The following is a 19,405-nucleotide window of genomic DNA, read 5'->3' as shown; positions in this document are numbered from 1 at the left end:
CAAAGAAAGAAAATTAAGTTCCTCCAGCACGTATTGTACTTTTACATGTTTTAATGAACTACATAAAAACAATCAATAAACTGATAAAAGCAGCAATCAGAAGTCATCCATAAAAACAAAAAATACAATGTGACTGCTGAACTCAAGTTTATTTCCTTCCAAAGCCAGGAAACAGCCCTTCTGCATCAGGAGCAAGATTATTATTTCTCTTCCATCTTTGGTTTCCTTTGCCTGCCTCAGCCCTGCAGGTCAGGAAAGGTGGAGCCCATAGTTTGTCTGATTCATTGATAGTCGCACTTGGCTGTGTTTGCTTCCAGAAAAGAAAATACTAAGAATAAACACTGATCTATTTGGTTGATTTGTTAATTCAGTTTACAGAGTGCTTGGAAACATTGCTGTGCATTACCTTCAATTATTCATTTCTTCTTCCTACCCGGCAATTTCTCAATACATCACAAACAGCAGTCAATTAGCTCAAAAAATGAAAAGATAGAAGGTATTTATTTAAAGGAAACAACATTTTAACTCATTTTCCATTACCATGAAAATGAGCAATACTCAGATGCAATTTCTTCAGATTAACACAACAGATTTTAGTATTTGAATCAATAGACAAAAATATTGCCCCTTTTAAGCCAATACAAAACAGCAAAATTTTAACATCCCTGAAAGAGTTGAAAAATCAATGCAGTGGATTCTGTGGCAATGGTATTTTCAAGCTTTGATTTTGAATCCTTATAAAGACAGAAAGTCAAATAAGGTGTTACTCTCCCACATTTTAAACCAACTGAAGTATGATAGCTGGTAATTCTTTCTCAATATAGAGAAATTATTCAAACTGTAAAATCCCAGATGCTGGAATAGAGTATTCAACTGAGAAGCAGAGTACATTTAAGACACCTGTCTCCCTTCCTGATCTAAATAGCTTTTTGTCTGTTAATTCAACATACTACAAGTGAAAGTGTACTAAAATACTATGAATGTATACATAGTACACATTTTCTTCTACTCCAAATTTAAATGCAAGTTTCATCTTCAGGTGTTGGCTCATAATTTCCTCGTGTTTGAGATGGCAGTGCCACAGACCTACAGAAGCACCAGCTGAAAACTTCCAGTACCCTGCAGGTCACAGCAGCTTGTCACTAGGAGCTTATACCATGGGTGACACAGCCAGTGAGGATCCCAATTTCCTTTCTCTGGAGCATGTTGCCCTGAGGCAACACGGGACAGTGCCATAGAGCTGGGGAGCTGAGCAGAATAGCCAACAAGTAAAGACTGGACATTACACATGACACATCTCAGTATCATCTCACACTCAGATGATACTGATTCTTATTTGCATTTTTAAGTAAAAGACTTGCTGCAGTAACCAGCTCAACAAGAGGGGATTCCTGATGCAACTGAATACTGCTTTCTGAAGAGGAACAACAAAAAAAGGACTACAGTTCCAAATTCTATTAAGAAGAAAATATTTATATGAATTTTCATTGCTCATAATTTGAATAATTGTTAATCATAACTACCTCTGCTGAAAATAACCATTCCAATTTCAGCATTTCTGAATTAGAATTTTTTGCTATTTTTCCTCCTAAGTGAAGGACAATGAAAATTAGGTAATATAAGCCTTTAACATCTGAATACCTAACAAGTGGTAGTTTCATTAGGGAAATACTTCTAAAATAATCAGGTAGTTTACAATTTTCAACCTTCCTAAGAAGACATATTTGCAAAGCAAATGCTAAGACATTTGTAAGACATGCATGCTTAATATGTTCACAAAAATTCCCTTGTCCAAGACAGCTGGATACACTAAGTACATCTTGATGTTCAAGTCATTTGAATGGCATTTCCCCTCAGTTAAGACCATGCAGCAGCATTTCTGTCACGCTGCTCATTTTATTAGAGATATCAATAGTTCTCTGGGCAAGATAAGGCACCCTGTTTCACTTCCTCCACTACACTGTCACCAAGTCATATTGATATCAATCATATAATAAACATTTCACTTCTTAGGTTAGTATCATGATTGGTTTAGCCTGAAGTTTCAACTAGCCTTTAGAGCTACCTGTTAGATATCTGGCAAATCAAATCACCAATATCCAACTTCACAGTGAATTCAAAACAATAAATAAATATAAACTCGTGCAAATTAGCTGCAGACATACCAAGTCACTACTGATCAAATGAAGACATTAAATACTGTGGTCAAAACTGTAGAGAAAAACTCACACTCACAGAACAATGTATGTTTTTTTCAGTTATAGAAGACAGAATGAGAGACAGCAAAGCCACATTTCTATGCCCTGTTTGTAGTGGATTTAATGGATTTCTGGCTTTTTGACGTGGAATAATTTTATGGTTTACCAAAATGCAATCTCTGGGCTTGTTAATTTCAGATTTAGCTTGCTAGGTCTGTAATCTTGCCACTCTGTTAATCAAAAAGGTTTCAGGTGAGTATTTACATGAAAAATAATCATTCAAATCCTAACATTTTACCCACAAAAATACATAGAGGTTGGATATATTCTGGTTTATGAAAACATGCTTTGCACAAACTATCATAATTATTCCTTTTTGTAATAGCAGGTTCCCATAACAATTGGAGACTTGGTTGTGCTGTTCTGTTTGCATTAGAAATTTGCCAGAAATACAAGAAAGGAAACCTTAAAACTACTGAACTACCTACCAACAGTTTGCAAACCTGCTTGTGTAAAATCATTATCTGTTTTTCACAAAAGAAGCAGAAAATGCTGAGAGGAGTAGGATGGAAAATAGTTTTGATGACAAGCAGATAGCTCAGACTGTGCTTCATTTGTGTGAACTTCAGTGAAGATGTGAGAATAAGTTGGAAAACAGTACACTTCAATATAAAGTGAAATCAGTTTAAATTTACTTATTTATTTATTGAAATAAGTCAATTTTCACTACTATAACACACCAAGTGTGGGTGAAAACAAGGAAAGAAGTGAGAAAAAACATTTCTTTTTTATGTCCCCAGCAAGGGATACAATTACTTTTACCATCACAAGTAAAATTTCTGTTCCTGAACACAAAACCAAAGTTGCTTTAAACTAGCTACAGAATAACCCAAGGAGCTGGATAAATAATCAGCACAGTAAAAATTTGTCAGCTCCTCAGATATTAGGACCTGAGCAAGTCTGTTCAAGCACACCTGTGTGTACTTCAGTCATACTCTTAAATACCATCCACATGCACCAAACACCACTTTATTTTAACTCTGTGCCTGTAAACAAAGTATTTAAAATAGATGCTATCTTTCTGCAGTCTAAAGCAATACAGAATTACCCTCAATATCCACTTCAGAACCTGTGTTATGGTTGTAAATCAGACTTTCTCCAGCTCTACTGACTAACCTACACTGTACACTGAGAGATTTTATAGTTTTGTTAAATTCATAGCTGTTCTGCATCCAAAGTTGACTCCCTTCTGAGAGAGGGTAATCACAATAGGTGGACGAAAACTGATGTGCGAATACAGAAAGTGACCTGCCTTACCACCTAAATTCCACTGCTTCACCAAAGTGGAAAAACAGAGCAGTGTTGAAGCAGAGAGAACAAAATATCAAACCTTTCTTTTATAGCATATTGAAGAGAGTCCTTAGTCTAGTACTTCTTTTCAAAAGTTCAACTTGCATGTATGCTCAAATTACATTTACAGCTTCTCTCGTGTAGGGTATTCATATACTGAAGAGTGATGATTCAGTCAAAGCTGTGATCCTCACTACTGAATGTGAAGCTGGTTTGCCTAATCTTTTGACATCTTTCATTGTCATTACCTTCCTTCCTTCAACATCTGCAACAAATAAATCAAGAAAGAGCCTTGAGGAATTCATTGTCTAGTGGGCAGGCAAAAATACAATCGTGGTCAAAAAGAGATTGGAAAACTATCTATTAGGGAGCTGCACCAAGATTGTGCCTCAGACTAATTCTGCATAATTCCACACAGAAACACCCAGCACAGAAAAGTGTATCAAACTCCCCATTATCCCTAACTTTACAATGTAAGTGCTTCTACCAGAGAACCGAGATCCCCTGGTGCTGCAACCACTCACACAAAGCTACACATGTATTGTAAAAGTCTGGGCACACAGATCACATGAATACCCATCCTGGTAAAAAAGCATTATTACCACATTGTCCAAATGGAGGACAGAGGCTGAGAAGATGAACTACCACAGGCAAACTTCCTCAATACAAACCAAAGCATTGACTGTACTACCACTGAAAGGTACGCTACTGGAACCTGTTAATTGCAGCTGGGACAGAAGATAGCAGGATTCACATGGGAAACAAAAGAAGGACAAAACTGTCTTGAGAAAGCCCCAAGCATACCACCCTATTAGATAAATACAGCCACTTCTAAGTGACTCACATGTAATAGCATCTAACCTCCCATTTCTTAACACACTGCTCTCCAAACAATCCCCTGTGGTAAGGGCAGTGCTTCAGGAAACAATATTACTTGCACTTCCCAGAAAGAGATCTGAAGCAATGAAAACCACAGGTGAAGTCTCCAGTAGATATGTAATGGAATTTTAAAAAATGTCTTAACAGACTAGACACGTAATTCTGCAGAAGGTTAGCAACAGACAAATACTCAAGAGGATCTTCTAGAATACCTTGGCACTTAGAGGCTTCTACCCTTACTTATAGCTACGTAACTGTAGCTTTGAATCCTACAAAAAAAAAAAAAAAAAAAAAAAAAAAAAAAAAAAACCACAAAAAAACACATTACCAGAAAAATCCCAAACTAGTCTTCAGCCCCTAGTCTCCCCACTCAGGAATGACCCAGTGATGAAGTCACCAAAAGCACATACAGTTTCCATCTTCAGCACTGAAGCTAGCCACTAAACCTGCTGAGTCTTTGGCTTAAAAATTACCATATTCTTTGTCACACAGCTCACAACTCAGCCCTGCAAAAACCTTGTCCCTGCAACTCCCGCAAGTCGGTGCTTCTCCGCAACTTGGTGTTCCCCAGACAGCTGAGAATCTCTGCTAGCATTTTATTCAGACATAAAATACAGCAGCAACACACAAAAAAAAAAAAAATAGTGGAGATCAGACAGACTTCTGTGTAACAGCTTAGTGGTTAAAGAGCTTAGTTGTACCAATTTATACATATATTCTTTCTTTACTTCTCTTTCCCTGTCTAATAGATTTCTGTGAAAAGTGGAAATATACTCAATGCTTCCCCTGGAGAAGGAAAGTCTCTTTTCCAGTTCCTGCTTAGAAGCAATGTACATGAAAAAACACCACAGACTAAACCATGTAAATAGGTTTTGGGCAGCAACTGTAACCCAGTACAAGTCTGAGCAGTCTTTCCAGGGAGGACAACACAGAATGCACCTCTCCTTTTTCAGTTTCAGTGGACCATGAGGAATCTCACACAAACCAGAGTGGTTTTTGCTAGGTGTATCAGTCATTTTCCTGGTACAGAAGAGACATGGGTTTTGCTAGTAGACAAAAAAACAGTTGAACTAAAATGAATCAAGAGTCCTGTGTCCTGCAGCTTGTTTTAGAAAAATCCATACTATGATTCTACTTTGATATAGACATTAGGTGCCACTCTTTGAAAAGTGATTCTGAAACTACTAAGCCCAGGCAACATGTTCTGACTGCACCTACTTTGGTGACTTCAAGCAATGAGATTTGAGACACTCCTGCAACTTCAACATTCCCCTATGAATGCCTATTCTGCCATGTGTGCTAGATTTCTTTGGTACTGTTTCACTTACATCACACACATCAAGCACATGTCTGCCCTCATTCTGCAATCCAGCGGTGCAAAAGCACCCACACCATTGCTCCTGTCTTGCTGGAGAGAGCAGTCAAAGCAGCTTATCCAAGGTCTCACAGGAATCCCTTGACGGCATAGTCCAGAAACTTACACTAGTTTCTCTCCAAACCTCAGATCCTGACAGCTGCATCTGATCCACCTGAGAGCTTTCTGCCTTGCTTTGTATTAATACAGAGAGGTATTTTCTGTGTCTACAGATTTTCAGGCCCTCTAGGTCTGTCACAGGCTTGAAAAAAACCCTCTTGACCCTTAATGCAGTGCATACTTACAGCTGCATTTTTCTTTCAAAACGTGTAAACTAAGATTACCCCAGGATTTTTTCACCTACACAAAGAGATGTTAAAAAATCAAGGCTTCAGATGAAATACACACCTGAGTTCCAAGCACAAAATAGAGCTAACAGCAACTAAACAAAGGACAAAAGATAATTCCTATATTCATAAGACCTCTATGTCCATTTGACTGAAAGAATATTTGAAAAAAAAATGTTGCATATGCAAAGAATCTAGATATTTGTATCTGCAAAGAAAACTCTCTCATGTCTTTCCATGGACGAGGGTTCTTTAGGTGTATAATAGCAAGGCTGCTAATGTTCATTTTAAAAGCATCTTGTATACATGCTTGAAAACTCATCCTCAAACAGAAACCTACAACCTCAGAAAGAAAAAAGCAACCACATGTATGCTCATGGGGGCCCTCTTCTTGTACAGTCTTGTGGTGGTGTTGCTTTTTACATCTCTATATACATAATCAAACCTAAGAACAAGAACAATTTGCATCTTTGGTAGATTGTGGGTTTAGAAAAAATGTCAGAAAGTAACCATGCCCCAGAAGTTTCTAGGATGCCATAAGCACACAGTTTTAAGATGTTTTCTTATGCCACCGACAACTGAAAGAGGATACATTTTTTGGTGTCACTAGTCTATAGAGATAAACCAGAGAACTTTGTGGGGGTAGTAAAAACTAACTGCCTTGCAGATGGAAAATGTTCTATTTATGTTCTTCACATTCAAGACACATTATTAGCTTTGTTTTCCACTTCTAGAAAAAACTTAAAGCAGAGAGGCAAAGGAAGCAGGGTCTTGCTCTTGAAGTAATTAAACCACGAATACATAAAAAGTAGCTCTGACATAAAAAGTCCCTTGACATTTGGATGAAGTTGCTGAAGATATTTAATAAAGCAAATAAGCAGGAAAGCCTCATCAGTCCTTGATTTTGCTGTTGTTTTAGATATTGTTTAGGATGAGACAGAAAGGAAACATATATCTTGCCAGAAGAAATTAGCAAGTACTCAGAAAAACTGTAAATAAGCCACATGTTCAGTCTGCAACTGCCTTCTGCAATCAGGACAGAAAGTCTGCTGGTCAAATTGAGTATAAGAATAGACAGTCTAACCTTTGTTAACACACTGAGACAAGCATACAGGGAGTGTTTTATGCCCAAAGTCTTTCAAACCTTGTGTTATTCAAGACTGTTGATGTGTATCTCAAGATGAGGTACCTACTTTGTATCTAGTTACATGCTCTACAAAATTACAGAAACCTGACATCAGTGGTGCTGCAGCTGACTCTCTTTTACACATCAGCACAGTGCCATCTTTCAAAGAGTGCACTAAGAAAGTGGATGGTTCTCATCCAGAGTGAATGGCAATGCAGGGAAGTAGGAGATGTAAGAAGACAACCAGTTTAACAGCTTCTTCCAAACATTGCCTTTTCTTTGCCTTCACCCTCAAATGGAAAAGTCTAAGTGTTTTGGCCAGGTTTGGTCTTACGCTCTTTTCTTTCCTTCTCCAAAATGTTATCACAGACTTGACTCCGCAATTTCCAACTTCAATCTCCAAATACAATTAACAGAATAGCACACAGGAGGACAGCTCAATATCTGTGGTGTTACATCTCCTAGTAACCCCTGGAGCATAAGGACAAAGGAGACTCCAAAGCTGGACTTGTTACAAAGTGAACATGGGTTTGGAAGGAGTCCTCTTCCACAGCAAACACATATTCATTCAATATTCAGTGATTGTCTAGAATCTCTTATCTAATAATGGATGTTAACTAGATCTTAGATCATGCCCCATCACATACCTATCACTACCATTTCAGTCAGAGACAGAAATGTCACAAGACTTTAGCAAAGGACTGCAGAGCTCACAAACTCACAGTTGGAAAAACCCCAGCCACCCCATTTTCACATACCCTAAATTAAAAATGGCCTCTTCCCTGGATCTGAGGCAAGCAAGCTCCTGTATAAGCATCAGCAGGTATCTAAAGCATAAAACAGAACAAACAGCAACACTGACTTTTCTCTGCAGATCCATGCTTCATGAAAGATGAGTACTGAAATTTTGCCTCCTGCAGCCACCACAGAACTCCGGCGGAGACTCAAATGCATCTTAGCCAAAACCACAACACAGTTTGGCTCAGCTGCTGGACTCAAATGCCCACATGGAGTCCATGCTGCCACTGGTTTCTTGGCTGTCAAGCAGCAAGATGGTGGCTAATCCACTTCCAACACAGGATCTCTCAATGCAGACAGGTGAAAATACAGCACTAGTTATTTTGTCCCCCTTGCACTTATTAATAGGAAAGCTGTGACACCACAGTGTTCAATACCGGGGCTAAGACGATTTTTATGTCAAAATCCTACCCACACAGGCAAGAAATCACTGTTTAGAATTCTATTTATTATTTGTTACATTTTTCAGTTGTATTTTAAAACTATTATTTAAACAAAAGGAATATGGACACATTATGCCCAAAACCATTTCTGCTACACTGAACTACAGTTTGTGCCACCACTAATACTAATAGTAACAGGAGGAAAAATTCAGAGAAGTGCTAGAAGTAGAAACACAGAATAGAGTGGGTTAGAAGAGACCTTAAAGTTCATTTAGTCCCTGCCATAGGCAGAGGATCTTCCACTAGGTACCACTGAAACTATAAAACTATCACCTTGAACCAAGACAAAACTTGTAAGAAAGCAGATAAACAGAAAGACAACTAGGTATTCTTAAAACCAATTCATATTTTTGCATTTTAAAACAAAGATTTATTTTTAACTTGAATGTCAATTTTTGACATAGAACAGCATTTCTTGACTATAGATAAGTGCGGCTTCCAGATACACTTTTGTCACCTACTAGCTAATGAAAGCAACAGTTTATATAGCCCACGTTTCACATTATCATCTTTGTTCTGCTCCCACTGCAGCTTACACCTGAACAGGTTTTCTCAAAGTCAGTGACAAGATGTACACAATCTGAAGACCACAAAGGTAACTTTTTTGACAATTGCACTGTTCACAAACGGACCCACATTTTTGATCAGCCCAATTCTCTATTACATCCATAAACAGTACACTACAATTATCCATAAAAGAAAGAAAAAAATAATAAGACCAAATTGATAATTCTGAATTCTCTATGTTTGAGAGCCTCAATGTTGAAATTTTTTCACCAGTTTTAATTCACCAAGTCTATGGTATTCAATGTGACTGGTGTAAGCAGACCCTTCACATTTTGTAACATAAATCAAAATCAGAATCTTAAGGAGCTTACAATGGCAATTATTTCACATGCCTGAATCCTTATGTTTGAAGTTATTTCCTTAACTGAGACAAGCAGCCAAACACTTTTAAACCAGCTTTACAATCAGCTCTGCAGTCTTAATTCTACTTTCCTAATGTCTATTTTGTGCAATGAAAGTGCTCCTCTAGGAAAACTGGTAATGAGATCAGCAAGTATATAACTAAAACCTGCACCATAATGCACACACACAATAGGGCAGGATCAAGTTTACACAAATGCTGTAAAGCCTGGGCATCCCAGCAAAGCAATACTTCACTCTGAAACCTATCTGCTAATTAATGTTTTTTTCCTGTGCTGAATGACCTCAGCACTTCTTTTTTGCCCCTAGAAGGACAGCAAATCTCACTGCACAAAATGGTGCGTGCAAAAGCTATATACAAAATGGTAACACAGCTTGTCTTGCGTGGTGAATAGTAAGTCCTGATTGTTCAGAAGGAGCCTTATGCCTGTGTTGTATTTCCAGCCAAACTCGACAACCCAAAGAGCAGTGGTGGCAGGCAGGAGGGGAGCTTCTCACTGCAAAGGTACACATCACCTTTCTCCCTCCCTCTGCTTTCTCTCTCCTCTACCACTGCCCCAAAGGGGCTGAGGGTTCTCACTGGAACACTCTTCCTTACAGCAGTTCCTTTCATTAAAAAAAAAAAGAAAAATTAAAAATGCAAGGATTTGTAATAAGGGGAACTGTTAGGTGACCACAACCACAGGGTCAACACTGGCCTCCTCCGTAATTGCAAGTTAGCCATAAACTAACACAGTCAGTGAGGCAGCATCATAGCAATTAGTATCTTTCAAAGACAGAAAAATGCTTTTATGTTTGAGCACTGTAGAGCAGAGCCTTTTGCCAGTAAAAACAGAGCATATGTCTTAATTTAAACATTTGCTCAGCATGTTTTGTGCTACTTCCTGTGTCTTAAGCATCTGTCTGAATTTGCCTAAACAAGTGGGAGAAAGCAACACTTTCCTTTGCTGATGAACAGCAAAAACTGGATTGTATGGAAGTTCTTGTTGTCACACATGCTATTCTGCAGTTGCAAGGGGAAAGGTTATTTCAACAATAACTCATGGAGTAGTAGCAACAACAAACTTCTCAGTAATTACCAGGACCTCTCCACAGAACAGCTGCCTAACAGCTGTGAGGAAAAGAAAGCACAGAACCTTGTTACAGAATTTAGCAGCTATTACCAAGTAAAAGGTTTCTGGTTTAACTCCAGAATAATAGATTTTCCAACTTTTCATAAGCTTCTAAGCTTTTCTGCTGGCTTCAGAGGCTAAATAACCTAAAACTGGGACAAACAAGCCTCAGCTGTCAAACTGATTTGACAGCCTATTTTTTACATTTTGTGACTTTAATCAAAACGCCACTTGTTTTTCTCTTCCTCCTTAACAGTACTGTGTGAGCTGCAGTCTTCAAAATTTCACTTCTAATCTTTCTCATTTTGAAGTTTTTCCGTTTAGTTCTGACTACCCACTGCCTGTATCTCTATTAAATCTTTCCTACTGTTTACAATAGAGAACAAATTCAGTCAGTATAATTTTAGTTGGCTTTCCAGCTATTTTTCAAATGCAAGACAACATACACTCAGCTACTCAATGTGTCAAAAATAGAGTCCACACATGCACACACATGTATTCATGCCAAGCCCAGGTTTTTGCCAAAAAATAAAGAGAAGAAAGAGAAGTGTATTTTTCTGTTGCACAGGTAGAGCATACAATAATCATTTCTCTGTAATGTATGTGTTTTATCACCACGAAGATGAAAAACAGTCAAAATTCTTCCCTAAATTAAACAAATTGATTCCCATTTTTAGCCCCATAGGGAAATAATTTACTAAGTCTTAAGAAGCAAGCAGAATAAAGGCTGGGATGTCATAGAGCCCATATATTAACTCAGTCAGCAATAAATATCCCCTTACTCTCCATACTACTGTCTTAAATAGCTCACTATAAAGCCCTAACCTAATTAAAAACAGCTTTCTCGGCAACAGTGGCCTTGATTTCACTTATTTACACATTAACTGCAGCCTCCGTTTGGCCAATCCAGTCTATTCCCTGTACCACACAGGGCCTTTTATCTGCCCTGGACAGCATTTTCTCCAGCAGATGAAGTAGATGCCGATTGATTTGCTGTCGAGCATGGTAAATTAATAGCAACAAATTGCTGAGGGCCCCATCACACTGCTCCACCATGCTTCGGCAGTTTTGCTTTATTTGCTCCATGATGGGCAGCAGTCAGGCCTCTTCAAGTCAATTTCTTCTTAACAACCTGCAATACTTTTCAATGGTGAAAATAGAGCTATTCCTTGTAAGACAGAAATCAATATCCTATTGCCCTTAGAAAATGCTAAACAAGCAGTATTGGCAATCCACTTGGTACTAGAGGGTATCAGATATAATGCAAATCCATACTGCTTCCCTCCTCGTAGTTATTACAGCTTGCTAAAAGGTTCCTAATGCCATTTATCATCATTTACCATCGACTACTGCAGCTATGATTATGATATCCTATCAGCTAGCAGAACCCTTTCATTTCTATCCAATTAATATTTTAGCAGCACTCAAATGGTTGCTACCCAAGTCTTGTAATAAAATTTACATGGATTGGACTGATTTTTTTTTTCCCTGTGATCTTAAAAAGCCACTTCATTTATTTTTTAATACCCAACTTCTTAAAAGACCTAAATTTTCCTTCCAAAAATGCTGAAATTCAACATTCTAGTATATTAATTAGTTCAAAGATGACGGTCTAGGCAAAAAGTGCAAAAAAGAATTTATGAATTGACATCTCCAAGAAACAAAGTAAAAAACAGATGCCGTATCTTATTTATACTTTCCATTAGTCCCATTCATAAATATCTCTTGTCTATAGCCAAATACAGATACTTATTTTACAATTACAATTCTCAATTAAACATTCAGCAAGGGTGTTTGATTACAGCAATTTAAACAAATTGTTTACCATAACATTAAAACACTCTAATTTCAAAAATTAAACCAATTGACCACCTCCAAGTACCAACACTATGTTAGAAACACAAATCAGTCAATTAACTATTCATTCATAAACTATCAACTGAGGCTCTTAAAAATGTTTAAAAAGGCAACTTAGTAACAAATGGTCATCTTTAGACCACACTCAAGCATTATGCTAATATTAAAATTTCTAATAGTAGGGACATATATGCTTATACTGCAACCCAAAATTCCTAATCCAGTATTTTTTTCTCCAGAATGTGTCTATTTTGAAGCTGTATTGATTCTAATAAAGAATATCAAAAATCAGCTTAGTATATTAGGCTATAACATCACATGTGACAACATACCCTACATTTGTCTTTTAAAAAATTACAAATGCCTAATTCTACCAGTCTAATGCTATTTACTCAGTTACCAAAATTTAAATTAATTATGTTCTCAAACATAATTGTTAAAAATTGGCAACATTATGCAGGCTTAATTAAGATTAAATCCAATTTACTAAATGTACTTTAATTGGTACTAATTACATTAGCTTTCCTTTCAGAATGACAAATTCCCCATAGGTTTCACTTTAATAGTCTTCTATCAAAATCAACACAGGATGACTGATGATGAGCATCACACAAGGGGTGGGAAAAGAGATGCTCTTCCCCCGCCCCCCCTCCCCCATCTCTGCCCCCAGCCACACAGGCACACTCACTGCTGCTGCTTTCTGCACGTTTATCCTTTTATCAATTTGCTAAGTCACAGAGTCATGACTCTATCACACATCATTTTCTGTTCCAGTGAAAAATTTCTCTAAAAATAAATACTCTGTGGCTGGAAGCAGCCAAGAAGAACAGAAGCTTTAACAGAAAAATACACAAAGGTTTCAAATATCAGGGCCACCAATTACTAGGGTACTTCCAAGGACTCCAGGGAGTCCTGCTCTTGAACCCTTTGAGACGCAAATCTAATAAGTGAATAAGCCTAACCTGATCTTGAGAACTAGGCCCAATTACGCCGAAGGGCAACTTCACCGCATTATTGCCTGCTTTCCATTACAAGGGCATCCATTGAGTACATCTGGAAAAGAACCTGAGAGGAACCAAGGCTGTCTGCCCAGAAAAACAAATAAAGACAGATATGCCTCTGTGCTAAAGTGAAAAAAAAGAAAGAAAATATAATAAGTAGGTGGTTTGCCGGGCTGTCTGTATTTCATAATGTGATAAACTGCCCTCAGGATTTTCTATATGATTGAATTTAGAAAGTTGGGGGGGCAAGGGAGAAGGAAAATAAAAAAGGGTGAATCGCTCAATTTCAGCCGAGTGAAATTCAAAGAAGGGAGAGGAGGAAAAGGGAATTTAAGGTGGTAGACTAAAAAAGCTTTGCACACATTGAATGAAGCAATCAATGCCATCTATACAAAGACCAAACTGGATGGCAATACTGTGATCATAATGGAATATGATAATATTTTGCATTTGCTGAGGCAAGAGGAGAAAGGAAAAATACAACACTGTGTCAATAGAAAGGGAGATATGAAAGACAGGAAATTGCTATCAGATTTAAGAATGAAAGTGAACAAGTTTCTTAGCCGCAACTAATTTGATTCATCGTCTGACAAAATATTTCAGAGTTTTGCATGAGAGTACAATACTTAAAACTTGAATAAAATTAATGGTGATGGAAAAAGGTGTTCAATTAAAACCCAGTCCTTTGTAATCTCCACACTTAGTTGCCACTAAGTATTTATTTCTGCAGAGTATCACTGATGTCTCCATCACCATAAATGTATAAAATTTCTGAAGTAAAGTGTTTAGAAATTAAGTCTTTTGCTGTGGGCTTTTTTACTCTTGCTTAATACCATTTCATTACACATTGCACTTGCAAGCTGATATTTTTGCAAAGAATTTTGTGCTGTCAGTGTAGTCTAAAGCACCACTGTAAAAATGGGGTATCTAGAAATACAAACAAATGTGACTGCAATGCTTGCTTTCAAAGACCTGTAAGAATTTGCTTCATAGGTAGCCTGTCTTTGTGAATTGTTTCCATATCTATAGCTTTACTGATTGAGGATTTGTTTGAATTTGTTGTTTTGTTTTACTCTAATGGGACTGAAACAATCTGGATATTCATTTGAGAACAGACCCAACACCTCTTAGAGTCAGTGACTAATCTTTCCACCATGACAAGGATCAGGTCCAGAGAGTCAGCATGTGCATACAATCTGATCTGCTGTGAGATCAGACTGTGAGAAGGACCCACAGAATTCAAAAGATCTATGTATGTCTGTAAAATAACTTGTATGTACAAGGCTCCATACAACCAGAGAAACTGCAAATCTCTAACTTTGAACAAAAGTGCATACAAACCAATTTTCGGGCGATCTTCTCCCATCCAATAATTTCTTTATTTCTGCAGTTTACACTCCCCAGCAACGCTGGCAAATTGCTCAACCATTTGCTAAAATGAGTTGTGAGTATTAAACTCCACTACATAAGAAGTTCCCTCACTGGAAAAGAGGTCAGATGTTCAACTAATTCTCCTCTAGAGAAGGTTAAAAAACACACATTATCAAATAAACTCTAATTTACACTAGCATGCTCTAAATTACTAATCTCTTGTTAATCTTGGCCTAAGTGCTAGAGTTCAAGGTACAGAACTGATAGCAGCTCTCCAGTATCTAGAGGGAGCCTACAAGCAAGCTGTAAAGGGCCTTTGACAAGAGCACGTAGTGATAGGAGAAAGGGAAATGGCCTTAAATTGAATACATGGCAGGTTTAGTTTAAATGTTATGAAAAATTCTTTACTGTGAAGATGGTGAGGCACTGGCACAGGGAGGCTGAGGATGCCCCATCCCTGGCAATGTTTAAAGCCAGGCTGGATACAGCTTTGAATAACCTGATCTAGCAGAAGGTTCCCTGCCTATGGCAGCGTGGGGTGGAACCAGATTATATTTAAGATACCCTCCAACCCAAAGCATTTTGTGATTCTATGCCTACATCCTCATAGAAAGCTCGCTTATTCCTTTGTGTTTGAGATGCTAACACACTGGTTCTGGATAGAAGTCCAAGTAAGCAGCCTGAGGGAAACATCAACAGCATTTGTAGCTCCAGCTTAAATCAGTCAAGGTTAACCAAAACAAGCATTTTTTTTCACACACGCTCCTCTTCCTAAAACACATATCCCAAAAAATAAACCCCAAATGTCTGAGACGAGATAGAAAAGAAGATACAACCCACAAAACCATCGATACTCACAGACACCCTCCCTGTCAAGTATAGGAATGCCTGCATGTGCAAACACTGCATGTGGAAAGTCAAGCAAATAATGCACAATTGGCAGACAAGACTGTAGCCTACAAAGGTTACAAAGGTTACCAAACATGAGACAGAAGATTCAGGGTCAGATGAAGAAAAAAATTTTTTGATGCACTCAAGCATGCAATTAAGGCAAATCACACAGAATACGTGTGTTTTAAGATTGATGGGAGAAATTATATAGACCATTCTTACAACAAAAATAATTCTTTACCTACCTGTTTATGCATCTCTATATTCAGCCCATAGGACATCTCATAATACTAAGAAAAAAGAAAATTACTCTATTAGACCTTGTAATTGTGAAAACTATTTTGTAATTCACTTTGACTGAAACATCATCTGTACAAAGACATACAGACCTACACACATTAATTTGCCTTGAAGAGTTTCTGGAGTTGCCAAGACCGTATTTCAGAATAAACTTTTTTTTTCTTTACCTACATTGTTTCATGTCACATTTAAAAAGAACAGCTGTAAAACAAGGCAAAAAAAATACAACAAAAAATAATGAAAGATAATCACAAGCAGAGTCAAGGATTAGAAACAGAAAATTATGAAGATTCTATTCACTAGCACACATAAAAAATGCCCAAAAAAACACCCAAAGTGCTTCAAGCAAATAAATATACAAATCAGCAACGTCTAACAGACCGATTCAATATTTTAAATTAAAAAAAAGAGAACACAAAATTCCTGTAATTAAATTGCAAGTATTAAATTTTTTTTTTAAAAATTAAAAAAAAAAAAGAGGAAAGAGCACGGAAATTCAGGGCCAGAGCAGACACACCAATCTAAGTTTGTCCTGCTGTGCCCGATTTCTGCAGGGAAGTCTGCTCAGTGTGCAATGTTAATACCAAACAATCTCCAAGACACAGGCATATCAGGCATTAAAATGATAACTGTGAGCCTTACAATTTGCTTGTGCTCTCCCTTAAGATTTTTTTAAGGTTATTTACTCTTTCTATGTATACAAGAGTATTACTTGTCATATGCATATGGAAAACGGCTAATCCTTCAGAGATGTACAAGAAAAGAGATAGCAAGAGTTCCTCTAGAGTTATCATGATCCATCACACAATTACCCATTTAGAGATGTCTTTCTATGCACCTTATTTAACCAGGCAGGCCACATCAACTGAGGAAATCCCTTTCACAGCTGAGATCCCCGACATTCTCAGTTTAATGAAACAATGATTCAGCTGCTGAGGAGCAACAGTTTTTCTAGGAAGTAGACTTTGGATTTGCACGAACTTAGGTACAATTTTGTCTTACTGCCATCATAGGAAAAAATATTACCAAGAACCATTTTACAGAGATATGACCACTGGGAAAAGTCAACAAAAGTGAAAACATCACCCCCAGGTACACTATGGAAGTTGCACACAGCTTGAAAGGGCTGACAAGTGATTTGCTAGCATTTGGAATAAACATCCTCAATTGCTTGAAAGGTTAAAAATCCAGATTCACACAGATACTGACAGCTGCAAAGAAGTTAAAAGACCCCAGAAACTCATAATGGAATCACTGATGCAACCTCAACAACAGCAGCGCTACTACAATCTTCCTGTTCCCCTCCAGCAATCTGAATGTATGTCAGTCTCGGTATACCAGGCTAATAGGCATTTGAATTTGTTATGCAGTTTGCTTACCATGACATAATGTCGCTGCATCTCTGTCTTCTCACTGGCCAGTTTTTCACATTCTAGCTTTAAACTGTTCAAGAGATAAAAAGGAAAAAGCATGGGTACTTCATAACACTATAGTGACATTCTCTTGAGCACCGGCTGCTCCCCTTTTCAAACATTTCTCCACTACCCAAATATAAATGCATATTCCAGCACTTGCTTGGGAGTTTAGGATGGGGGTTTCCACTTTTCATTTTCAAGGGATACCATGCAACATCCTCATCTCCAAAAAGAACTGCAAACATACAGGTGGTATACACAGAAAATTATTTTTCTGACAAAAAAGCTAAGCAGTGACACTGGTTCACAGAAGAAACACGCAGGGGTTCATATCTTTAACAGTTAAGCTTGAGAAGCTCCTAACAAAAACGTAATTTGGGTTTCAGAATTTTTATTTAGGTGTTTTAGAAACACTCGACCCACAGAAGGATCAAATGCACATTGCCGCATCAAGAAGAAAAACTTGCAGATTTGAATTTTTGCTCTTTTCTACAACTGGCCATAGAACTGCAAGTAGAATATGCGTGTAATTTAACGAATACCGTGGTAAATACCAACGCCTACAGTGTTTATTTTGTTTTCAGAAGCCTGCTAAACAATCCTGCCAGAAGCCACTTGTCACTTTGAGGACACAGCGTTGTTCCACCTAAGGATAATAAAACAGCTCGCCGCCTCACTTCCAGGTTATCAGCACTTGACATGTCAATGAAAGGCGCGAGGGGGCCGAGCCAAGACAAGATGCCTGTCCTGAGCGGCGTTTCGAATTAAAGCAAAGGATGAGTCCAACCAGACACATATTTTTCTATCAACACCCACCCTCCCCCACTCCGCATCCAAAAGTACACAAAAAGACCAAAAGAAAAAAAAAAGGGGGGTGGGGGAAAAAAAGCCACGAACAAAAACAGAACGCAGGGAAAACAAGAAAATCCGCTCCCACAGCTCGGCTCGGGGCCCACAGGAGCCCCTCATCCCCAGGGTCCGGAGCGGAGCGGGATATGGAGGAGCCAGCGAGGAGCGCCTGACTGGGGTGGGTCCGCCCCGCTCCCGGTTCCGCCAGGGGTCCCGCACCCGCGCCCCGCCGGCGCGGCATTGAAAACGGCGAGAGGAAAAACCGCACAGGGCTCGGACAAAGTAGGCAGTCTTACCTGTGGTACTGAGCCTGCAAAAACTGAAACTCCTCCTTAATCCGATCGCAGGATTCTGAAATGGTGAATTTAAAGGGCTGAGCTGGCTGGTGAGGAGCCTGCAAGCAAGGAACATCAGGTCTTTTAATCGCCCCCTCTCATCCGGTCACCACCTCCCGCCCGCCACCGTCCACCGCCGCGGCCCACTCACTGGGGCTCCGCCGAAGCGCAGCCCCCCAGGTCCCCGCTCCTCCGCGGGCGGAGGCGCGATGCCCCAAGCGCCCCGAGATGCTGCCCCGACGTGTCCGCCGGCGGCACGGTACAGACGCTGGAAGAGATGTCGCCCGTTCGGACCCTCCGCACCGGCGGCAGCCGCGGGACGCGGGGCTGCTGCCCGGGCCGCCACGCACCGGGCGAGGGCAACTCAAACAAGCCAACCCCGACCCCGGGAGGCGGCGGCGGCGCGGCGGACAACAATAAGAAAATGGCTACAACTCCGCGGTGCCCGCGCCTGAGCGCTGCCCGCGGAGCCGACGCCGCCACTCACCGGGTGCCGGGTCTGCGGGTACATCTTGCTCAGGTCGCGGATCATCCACGCCGCTTCGGGGGGCGCTGGCGGCCGGAGCGGCGGTGATCAGGGCTGCAGGCGCGGCGGCGGAGAGGGCGGGCAGGGACGCCCCGGCCCCGCCGCCCCGGGGCTGGCGGGGCACCGCCGGCAGCAGCGAGGCGCGACGGCGGCGGCGTCCGCGACGCTCGGGGGCCGCTGCCACATCCCCCGGGGGCGGTCAGCGGGCGACGCCGGCCGGTTCTCCCGAGCGCCGCCGCCTCTCCACGGGCTCCGGCGGGCTGCGAGCCCCGTGCGGCGGAGGGCGAGGTGGAGGAGGGCGGGGAAAGCCCCTCCGCCGGCGCCGG

The 19,405-nt window shown here is 39.8% G+C and overlaps 1 protein-coding gene across 2 annotated transcripts in view; it reads right to left on the bottom strand.

Annotated features, from left to right (window-relative positions):
* Nucleotides 1–19,192, bottom strand: part of LOC110470685 (TLE family member 4, transcriptional corepressor) — a 94,310-nt gene extending 75,118 nt beyond the window's left edge. For both annotated transcript variants that reach the window (XM_021530538.3, XM_021530539.3), the window contains exons 1-4: nt 19,041–19,192; nt 18,515–18,612; nt 17,334–17,397; nt 15,900–15,944 (exon numbers count right to left, since the gene is read on the bottom strand). In XM_021530538.3, coding sequence (XP_021386213.1) covers nt 15,900–15,944; nt 17,334–17,397; nt 18,515–18,612; nt 19,041–19,085 — 252 coding nt within the window. In that variant the 5' untranslated portion in view covers nt 19,086–19,192. The remainder of the gene's footprint in view (nt 1–15,899; nt 15,945–17,333; nt 17,398–18,514; nt 18,613–19,040) is intronic.
* Between the last annotated feature and the right edge of the window lie 213 nt (nt 19,193–19,405).

This window comes from Lonchura striata, chromosome Z, assembly GCF_046129695.1.
Source record: "Lonchura striata isolate bLonStr1 chromosome Z, bLonStr1.mat, whole genome shotgun sequence".
Lineage (NCBI taxonomy): Eukaryota > Metazoa > Chordata > Aves > Passeriformes > Estrildidae > Lonchura > Lonchura striata.
Note: the sequence above shows the minus strand (reverse complement) of the source record. Positions and strands in the feature narration are given on the sequence as shown.